The sequence below is a fragment of the Triticum dicoccoides genome, chromosome 5A, assembly GCF_002162155.2.
Source record: "Triticum dicoccoides isolate Atlit2015 ecotype Zavitan chromosome 5A, WEW_v2.0, whole genome shotgun sequence".
Taxonomy (NCBI): Eukaryota; Viridiplantae; Streptophyta; class Magnoliopsida; order Poales; family Poaceae; genus Triticum; species Triticum dicoccoides.
Genome location: NC_041388.1, coordinates 428,471,889 through 428,482,756, shown reverse-complemented (window position 1 = coordinate 428,482,756; position 10,868 = coordinate 428,471,889). Strand labels below are relative to the sequence as shown.

General features: G+C 45.3%; 1 protein-coding gene across 1 annotated transcript; it reads right to left on the bottom strand.

Moving 5' to 3' along the window:
- Positions 1 to 1,115: 1,115 nt before the first annotated feature.
- LOC119297539 lies at positions 1,116 to 2,022 on the bottom strand. Its single transcript, XM_037575292.1, has one exon. It carries the CDS (start codon positions 1,897 to 1,899, stop codon positions 1,318 to 1,320), a length of 582 nt encoding a protein of 193 aa, XP_037431189.1. The 5' UTR covers positions 1,900 to 2,022; the 3' UTR covers positions 1,116 to 1,317.
- Between the last annotated feature and the right edge of the window lie 8,846 nt (positions 2,023 to 10,868).

Genomic DNA, 10,868 nt, shown 5'->3' with positions numbered 1-10,868 from the left:
GGAAGGTGATTGGGGGTTTGAAGTTGCAGGGGAGGTAAGTGGGAGAAGTGACAAGAGTCTAGGGATCTAGATTGCTTCTCGTCTTCCTTGGTTGCTCTCTTTTCTTTTTTGGAAAATGAGGCAAACGCTTCGCCTCATCATATTAATTAAGATAAGTTTTTACAACTATTTACACATAGGCCTACTCGCGCGGCATGATCAAACTCAATTGCCTCACTCCCGCCAGACTCCACATATTGGCTTCCTCTTTGATCTTCCGAGTGATGATACTCGGCATCATAGAAGTGCTCTTAAAGACCCTGGCATACCACTCATACTAAATTTCTGAATATACAAGCATCACAAAGGATTCAATCCCTTTCCTAATGGAACTAATGACTTTCATCACAAAACTCCGCCACTCCATGATCAAATTGAAATGGCACCAAGTGTCGGTGTGAACATCGACAAGGACAAACCAAGCTTTAGTCTCATGCCAGATGCGTCAAGAAAATCCACCATTGAAAAGAAGATGTGCAACAGACTCTTGCTCCCTTTTGCATAGTTGGCACAAGCGCCACCAATGTCTCTGGAACCAGCCAGCCGGTCATCCATACGCAGTCCTAAAGAATATGCTAGGCAAAGAATCTATGCTTCGACGGCATTCAAAATTTCCAAACAATCGGCTTTAAAATTGAAATATTCGTGATGTCCAGTTGCGCCAAGTAAGCCGACTTCGCCGAGTAGTCACCCGAGTCAGTCTTGTTCCACAGGATGGCATCCAAAGTGTCGTCATTGAGATGAACATCTTGTAGACTCGGCAAAAGATTGTATAAATTAGCAGTGTGGTGGATCAATAGCCCGAATTTAAATTGATGTCCATTTTCCAGCAGAAAGAACACTAGAGGTTCTTCTTGCACTTTGAGATGGCGAAGATAAACAACACCATATCCTTCCGCTTTTTTTCCCAAGCCAAGGTGAAAGCAAAACTTTTATAGTTTCACCATTGTGCGGAGCTATGGTAGTCAACTCGTAGAAGAGGTCCATGTTAACATAATCACTTTGGTGGCCCAAAACCATCCATGCCGGCTCATAAAAAGGCCCACTTGACATGGAAGTGAAGGGGCGAGGATGAACTGAAAACTTTAGAAGAAGGAAGAATGTGCATATGAAATTGATGCATCTTGTACATTTGTACAATAGTACTATATAGTATGTGGTGCCATACACTGATCTCCACCTCAGCTTGGGGGGTCGAGAACCGACTGAATCAAGTAACTAGACTAACCCACGCACAAAACTTTACTAATTAACCGTTTGCAAAAATCAGCAGTGGACTCAGTCATCGGCCTCCAAAATGGAGCTTAACCTTTGCACGCCTGCCGGACGACTCGTGCGGCTTCCGTAAGAACCAGCTCGCGTCCTCGTCTTCCCCACCGTCTCACCACCGCCGTGCACCGTCTTGAGCGCATCGCTTTTTCCATACGCGTGGCGACTCCATCCACCGTCCTCTGTTCCGGTGCCCTCGTCGTCAGCGAGGACGAGCGGTGCCACCCGAGCCGCCTTCCGCCCCTTGCCGCTGGCGACGGCGAGCGCGGAGCTGGCCTTGACGGCGAGGGCGGCCATCTCCTGCCCGGAGAGCGGCCGGCGGAGCATGGACATGGGCAGAGCGAAGTAGAGCCACCCGGGCTGCAGCGCCTCCTCGGCCGCCAGCGCGCGGGCGGGCGCGTCGAAGCGGAGCTCGTCTGCGCTGCACAGGAAGCTCGGCGCGCGGGCGGCGTCCCCCAGTGCCTCGCCCGCCGTGACGGACGCCGCGAACTGCGCCAAGGAGCCGTCTAGGCCGACCACCTTCGCCGTGGCCACCGCCCGCCCGGACCCGGGCTCCACCGACGCCGTCGAGCGCGAGACGCACGAGCCCATCTCTCTTCTCTTCCGGTCTTCCCCTGCGAGGCTGCGCGACGGGCGATGTCTACGTGTGCGCTTCACCTGTCGACGTGTTACCTAGTCTGTCTGTCTGTCTGAGAAAGTGGATTGGATTGGTGATCTACCCGGTGGTATGGACTCTGGATACCGGCGGAACGATGGAGCTGCTATATATACGGGGCCAGGAGTAGAGCGCGCGTTGGTGCGGTGACGCATGCCAATTCGTCATCGATCAATGCGGCCGTGCTGTCAGTGTCAACGGGGACAGGGAGAGCACTTGCTGTAGCGCTGCACTTTGTCCGCTTCAGACCGGTCAAAGCACGCAATCAGTGAGGAGGAGAGAGGGATCTTGGGGTTTGGAGCTCGAGGGGGCACTATTTTGGGGCCATGGAGGTCGTTAATGTGTTCTTTAGTTGGAAAGCGACTTGGAATGCATGCATACATCGTCATGGCTCGCGGCAGCTGATCGGGACGGGGAGAATATCACATGATACCATGATACCAGTTTCAAAAAGCTAATTTTAGATGTGTCAAAAAACTTCAAAAACAATTGTGAATGTTCATCACATATATGTCTACCTCCCCTAAAAAAAATTAGATCAAAATGTGAAATACACAAAGAGAAACAAAAAAGAGAAATCCAACATGAACAGTGTCAATAAAGACAAAAGGATGAATAGTGCCAAAAACAACACTATTCACAACTACATTTGTCTTTTTTTGTTTCTCTTTGTGTATTTCACATTTTGATCTGAATATTTTAGGGGAGGTAGACATATATGTGATGAACATTCACAATTTTTTTGGAAATTTTTTGACACATCTAAAATTGGATTTTTGAAACGGGTATCATGGTATCATTTAAATGATGGTATCATGTGATATTCTCTCGATCACGACGTTCCGAAGGCTAATTAACTTCCTCATGCACGTAGGGTCAGGTGGGGCGCTAGTTTAGTTGCCTCTCTTAACAGATGCATGTATGCAAACTTTCTAGTTTAAGCCAACGAGATCTCGCAAGTATGAACATAACAATATACTCCACGTGATATATAGTACTCCCTTCGTTCTTAAATATAAGGGCCTCTTTGATTCGCGGGATTGCAAAAACATAGGAATAGAAAAATGTAGGATTGAAATGACATGCCCATTGGATTCCTATAAGATTTGAGTTTGTTTGATTGTATCACAGGAAAAATAAAGGATTTCTTTCAAGAGGTTGGAGTGGATGATACAATTCCTATAAAATGTAGTTCAAATGAATCCATAGGAAAAAATCATATGGGATTCAATCCTGCGAATCAAACGATCAACGCAGGAAAAATTCCGAAGGATTCTTATCCTTAAAAAATCCTATGAAAATCTTTTGAATCAAAAAGGCCCTAAGCCTTTTTAAAAAATCCACTAGAAACTATATACGGATGTATATAGACACATATTAGAGTGTATATTCATTTATTTTGCTATGTATGTAGTTCATAATGAAATCTCTAAAAAGACGTATATTTAAAAACAGATGGGGGAATTGATTAAGCTTGCGATGCTGGCCCTCTAGCTCCTCAAAGGGACAAGATGCCTAGCCGCCGGATCGTGTGCATATTTTTGTACTCCCTCCGGTCCTTTTTACTCTGCACATTGGATTTGCCGAAAGTCAAACTTTGCTAGGTTTAACCAAATTTATATTAGAAATTATTAGCATCTATAATATATAATAAATATAATATGAAAATATATTCCAAGATGAATCTAATGATATTGGTGTTGTTATGTGAATGTTTATAATTTTTTATATAAACTTGGTCAAAGTTGGATGAGATTGATTTCGGACAAACCTAATATGCAGAGTAAAAAAGGACCGGAGGGAGTAGGTGCCAATATGACCATGCAAGTTTACTATATACGGGTTTGCTAACTCCCAGACGAATGAGGATTGGTTATCCCTCGGTCGACACCAAGCACCGTTAATTTGATGTTGAGATCCATGTCAAAAATTAATTATGGACATTAAAGCATACACTAAATTTTATTTTTCCACCAGATGCACACTTTTTAATAACACGGTCAAGATTTTTTTAAGATGTGCATGAACAAAATTGTGAAATCAACTGAGAGGGGTGGTTAATTCTCAATCGATTGGGAGCTAGTCACTCCCTACAATGTACTCCGTACGTTCCATAATGTAGTGTAAAAAAACGGCTTACATATGGGACGGATGAAGTATATGCTTTATCCATTCTTTTGAATAAAGCATCCAACGTAGTCAAAATTAACCTAAATGCTGTTTATGTGTGATCCCTTGAGTTAGTATTCGAAAGAAGTTTGCAATTGTGTAGTTTTTAGGCACACGACTTATATTTTTTAAGAGAAGTAATGGTCAAAGTTAAATCTTGAGATTTGAAATGGGCGCACGCCTTATTCTAGGTGCCTGATTGCAGCATCACGTGCAGTATCACGGATTGCAGCATCACGTGCAGTATGTGAATGCAGGCCGATCTGAGCATATATGATACGTGCGTACGTTGAAACAGGCCAGGTGCATGCAGCCGCGGACAACGACTGGTCGCTTTGTGCTTTCTAATGCAGGACCGACACGGATGCACTTGGTCGGGTTCCCGTGTAGCCTACCGCATACGATGGTCGACCTAGCTACCAACTCGGCAACTCCCGTCGTGCCCCATGGGCGCGGTCGCCGTGCCGCTCGTGGTTTATTACTCACTGCTCCTTCAGCCCGGGACCAGGACGGGGAGAGGACGGACGTACCGCGCAAGGCGTACGTCCTCACTTGAAGTAACAACCCTCACCGGTCCACCAGACAGTCAGCGTACTCGTATATCGTACGGTGTTGGACTTGGTATGCACCGATGATAGGGTCAGGGGCGGAGCCAGGCTGGAGCTGGGCCCCGGGCCTGCTTCCTTACTACAGTGATATACAGTGATTAAGGGGCTGTTCGGGTTCTCTCCGCTCCAAAACTGCTCTCCCGGAGCGAGCGGAGCAGCCCCAAACGCTGTAACTCCGCAGAGTCAGCGGAGCGGAGCGGAGTCAGCAGTAGTTCAAAATTGTGGAGCGGCAAATGAGCTGATCTGCAGATCCTAGAAACGAGGGAGTTCGTGGAATTTACGGATGTATGCCACCGATAAGTGAAACTTACCGGTTCGATAGAGTTTGTTTCTCGCGCTCGTCACGTTTTCAGCCTCGAACGGGCCGGTAGCTTGACCAACCTCCCTTTAGCACGGGCCACAAAACAGATTATTGGGCTTTCAGCCCAACTCACGAAGCGGAGTGGAGCTAGCGAGGCGAACGGTTTTTCTGGCTCGCACGATCGATCGAAGAGCTGGAATTCACTTCGAGGAGCGGAGCGCAGGATTTTGTGGAGCCAGCGGACTGCCGAACAGGGCTTAAGAGTACAAATTCTGCTACAGTCAACGAAGGTTGCTCCTGCCACGACCCCGGCCCAGGCCCCCAGGCCTGGGGTGTAGCTCCGCCACTGGATAGGGTGGCTGGCTGGGCATTAGGGCATCTACAAAGCTGATCCTTCAACCGACCGCAACCGTGCGAACCACAAGGGTCCGGACGTGCTTTGTCATTCAGCCTAGTTCTGTATCGGTTCGCTCGGCAGGTTGGATATCACTTTTCTTATAAACCTGGAACAAATCCAGGGATAGCTTTGCAGACGTCCGGACTGTTGTCACATAAGCGTCCGACAGCCCTTGCCCAAACAAACCCTCTTCCTCGTCCGGTCAACGCGACTATAGAGCGCCACTACCGCATTCATGCCGACCCAGAGCGGACGCAACCTCTCACGTCGCTTCGGCACCGAAGTGTCGCGCCGGCCGAGAGTGCCACACGTGCTGCTTCCCGGTCCATGCGACTGCTCCGCGTTCAAATGACAGCCCGTCCGTCCGCCTACCAACATTAAACATGTGCGAATGCCCAGGAACCTACTCCGGCGCCAACCGTTCTTCCGTCCGTCTGTCGCCCACCATTAACCACCTCGTCAGTTGCCCTGTCATCCACCCGTTGTTTAAACTTTGGGCCCGGCCATAGCCGCATCCGACCTCCTCTGTTCTCTTTCTCTTCTAGGCACCACGCTCGTCAGGGCCTCATGAGCTCCAAAGCCGTTTGGGACAGCCTCTCGTCCGAGCAGAAGAAGGAGATCGCCACCATTACATCTAGCACGCAGGCTGACAAGCAGACGAAGGCCAGCGATGTGGATGCCCCAATAGAGGAGGCGGTTGACGACGAGTTGGCGCCACAATCCTCGCTGGCCTATGCCAGCGTCTCCATGGGTGAGGCCCATTCTTACTACACCGAGATGGTATTGGCAGAGCGAGAGGCTACGTTCCGGCAGGCACAAGCCGGCCAGGAGTACAACCTCCGCCTCCTCAATGAGCACATGCGTGTGGAGGAGCAACTCGCCGTCGGCACGACCATCGCGCCGGACATGGATGTGGCCGATCAGGAGGCATTGCTCGACTACTATCGCCATGCCAGTGACATCTATCGCAACCGCTCACGATACCATCTCCATCAGGCGGAGTTAGAAGCCACCTTCAAGGAGATCAACGAGGCAGCCGATGAAGTGTACGTCAAGAGCGAGGATGAGGGCGACGTCGCCAGCTCCTCAACGGGTGCGCCCTGCTACCACGACCACGAAGTCGGCATGCTTGGGGGTGTCGCCAACAGCGAGGAAGAGTAGAACTTGGGAGGTCGCCGACGCTCGGGTCCCAAAGCCACCACTCTTCCCCTCTGATGTGGCCAATGGTGTTGCAGCTACTACGAAAGAGAGAAACGCCATGAAGGTGTCTGGTGTTGTGCCATATACTCAAAATATGGTGAGACACAGTAGCATGAGTACCAAGGAATTGAAGGCGCCAATGCATGCAAATGCAACTATACGGGAATCATCGAAGGAGGACATCAAGCCAAACTTCAGAACGCCACCGTGTAGTTATAACCTGGCTGGTGAAATTCTAATCGAGGTTCCAATTTGATCCTTTTTGCTAAGATTCCTTTAAAAAAACAAATGGGCTTTATTCAACGGAAATAACAGATACATCGTTTGTGAGGAATGGTACAATCTCAAACATAGGCTCCTCAAACTAATCAATGGTAGAAGAAAATCTAGCCAACCTAGCAAGCTCGTGTGCAACCTTATTGGCTTCCCTATTACAATGTTCAAACCTAGAGGTAGGAAAATCACACGCCAACAAATAGCAATCATCAAAGATTGCCGCCACCACTCCTGCTGACCGTCCGCCATTATTCATAGTTTCAATAACCTCCAAATTATCAGAATTAATAACTAGGTGATTGCAACCCGCACGTTGCGCTAGTGAAAGACCGAATCTGAGAGCCCAAGCTTCCGCTGTTAGAGCATCGATGCAATGATCAATTTTCCAAGTACCCCTTGCAATAAACTTCCCTTTGTCGTTCCTCAGGACAGCCCCCGCCGTACCTTTAAGAAGATCATGATCAAAAGAAGCGTCAACATTAAGTTTCACAAAACCCATTGGGGGACGAATCCAACCCCCTCTTTTCATAGAAGCCCTTGGATTGGAAGCAACAACATAATTAGTCGTAAGTGCTTGTATCCCCATTGAAATCTGTTTTGCATCTTGAATTCTCTCCTTGTGCACTAATTTACGTCTTTCCCACCATAAATATCAAGACGTAATGGCAATCATCTCCCGAGTATTCTCAAACCCCATAATAGATAAATCTTGGTCAGGCATGAGCAACAAAAACTCGAGGACCGCCTCTCCAGCACGATCAACTTCACAAGCTTGAACAATGATCTCGTCTAATCCAAGCCTTCTCCAGACCTCTTTTGCCTTCTGGCATTGAAACAACATATGCTTTGTGTCTTCTAAACCAGAAGCACAACAAGGACATAAAGGTGAAACTTTCATGTGTCTATTAGCAAGCGTAACACGACATGGAAGAGTACCATGCAGCGTCCACCAAATAAAAAAAATTCACCTTCGCTGGACAAGATAACTTCCAAATCTTACACCAAAGTGGATTAAAGTTTGTTCGACCCATTCCATTAGTACGACGAAGTTTCCTTCCATGTTGATAATCCCACTCAACAAAACATGCAGATCGAACAGAAGAAATCCCACTCTTAGTATGACTCCAGGCAACAAAATCTAACATATCAAAGTGAGGCAGAGGGATAGCAAGGACCCGCTGTAAATCAACATGCCACAAGGTCTGTCTGATGAGATCCTCATCCCACTTGTTCGAAGAGGGGTCAATGAGATCAGACACTTTTGATAACAAATGTTGTCCCTTTGGAGTGATGACTTTCCTGTTAGCACAATTAGGGATGCAAGCATCTTCCCAAATGTCAATTTTCCGACCATTTTCAACACGCCAAATATAGCCATGTTTTAAGGTATTAACCCCCGCCATAATACTTTGCCATGTGAAGGATGATCCCTTTTTTAACTTTGCGTTCAATAAATCTCCATCAGGAAAATACTTAGCTCGCAAAATGGTGGCACACAAGGAATCTGGGTTCTCAAGGAGATGCCAAGCTTGTTTAGCCAACATCGCCAAATTAAAACAATGAATGTCACGAAAGCCCATTCCACCTTGGCTTTTCGGGACACACATTTTCCACCACGCCATCCAATGCATCCTTCTTTGGTTGTCGTCATCACCCCATCAAAAATGCGACATCTCGTCAGTTATTCCTTTACAATTTTTTTTAGAAATTTTAAAGACCAACATAGCATAAACTGGGATAGCTTGAACAACAGACTTGAGAAGAACTTCCTTGCCACCGGTGGATAAGAGTTTTTCTTTCCATCCGCTAATTCTCATAACAATGCGATCAATCAGATATTGGAAACAATCAGTCTTATCTAAACCCACATGCGCAGGCAGGCTCAGATACTTATCATTGAGAGCTTCGATCATGATATTTAAAATTGAGCAAATTTGTTCTCTAATGTCCCGACTCGTATTTGGGCTAAAAAATATGCTAAATTTTTCAACGCTCACCATTTGTCCAGACGCAGTACAATATAAGTCCAAAATTGATTTAAGTGTCTCCGCATTTTGTTGATTAACTTTTATGAGGATTAATGAGTCATCCGCAAAAAAAAAAATTGTGATAGTAGGGGCCACTCTATAAACCTTGACTCCTAAAATATTTCTAATCTTCTCCGCATGTGCCAAGAGAGCTTCCGTACATAATAAGAAAAAGGTAGGGAGATTCCTAGTTAGGTTGGGTTAGATCCCGCGTGATCTGTTTTTGCTGGGTGAGATCCTACGTGATCAATGTTGCCGGATTATTTTATTAAAAAAATGTCCTAATTAGTATGGTTGAGAGAGAGTCCTAATAATATATTGCTAGTACTAGTTTGGTCGGTTTGCATAGATAGAGTTTGTTAGCATCACGTTAGCTGCTAGTTTTAGTCGGTTCACAATTTGAGCCTGCGTGCTCCTTTAAGTACCGGCCGCTCCGGCCATGTAAGTGAGATGGATTTTCATCGAGAGTTGAGAAAAATACAAGAAAAGTACCTGTGGGTACGCCAAATATCCGTTTTTGTTTGCTAATATTTGAGATACTAGCAAAAGAGTCTGTGCGTTGTAACGGGAGAGAAAACATAACACACGCTTTTAACTCAATAACCATCACTCAAGACCACAAATAGGTCCAACTTCTTTATTTTTGCGAGGCATTGTCTTTATGTTGCCGCTTATCCTCTTTCTCACCCTCGCCGGCGATGGCCTCGGTGTTCACACAAAAAAACAAAAAAAACCTATGTTGAGTATGGTTAATCCTAAGGCGTCTCTCTCTCCCTCTCCTCCCACTTCCTCACTTTCTCTCACTCTCGCGATGAGAAATCTGTTGTTTTCCCTGCGATATTTTTCAGAGGTATGCATGTGTAGTTATCGATGTTTTCTTTTCTGTATATCGTTATAGTGGGGTGTTTATTTGCAATCCGGATCGCCGCCGGTATGAAAAAAAGGAATCTTGCGCTATAAATTATAAGTTTGCTTCCATAACAATATTTTAAAAATATTTAACAGGTAAAATTAACATCATATTTAGATTTCACACATTTTTCTAATAAAATTTCATATATAATATGTTAAAATCGAAGTTACGGTTTAAAAGATACATATAATTTAGAAAATCATTTGGTTTGACTCAAATATATTCCAAAATGATATTTAAAAATACTTAACAGGTAAAAATAATCTCATATTCATATTCTACATATTTTTCTAATCAAATTTCATATCTAAGATGTTCAAATAGGAGTTACGGTTTAAAAGATATTGATGATTTTAAAAAACATTTGTTTGACTTAAATATGATCCGTGGATGAATTATCTAAAACATCAGGGGAGTTTTCAAAAAATATAAAATAATGGTTCGGGTGTGACTTAAATCCGGACGGCGGGTTGATTTCAAAAAAAGACAGGGACTTTTATGTAAAATACGAAAATAACGATTCGTTTAAACTTAAAACAGGACTGCGGGTTGAATTCTCTGAAATAGAGGGACTTTTCTGAAAAATGCCATGACGGACTAAAGAAATCCAATTTTCTTTATTATTAGGTAAAGATTCAGGTGCTGCTACGTGTGGGAATTGATCTGTTTAATTCCATACGCCAGTTATATTCTTTGGTCTTCTTGCTTATTGCTTGATCTGAAGACTTGATCTGCTACTTCATCATCTACGCTTGCTATTACGACTTCTGTTTCGTCCAGGAATTTTCAACTTCATTGGATACCGTGAAAGATCAGGCCATCAAAAGACTCGTCGTTTAGTCGGATCTGATCACCCTCCTGTTGAAGCCAAGATTGGCGGGCTCATCATCATCATCGGCCGATTAGCCGCTTGCAAGCTCCGGAGAGGGGCTTCTTTTTCTGAGGCTCATGATCCGCCAAACATGGGAAACTGGTGTCGGTGGTCATTTAGACTAGGTTTAGAGTACAATTTAG

Bases quoted from the DNA above. Each gene is read 5' to 3' on its own strand.
- LOC119297539 (XM_037575292.1), bottom strand. From the start codon at position 1,899: ATGGGCTCGTGCGTCTCGCGCTCGACGGCGTCGGTGGAGCCCGGGTCC.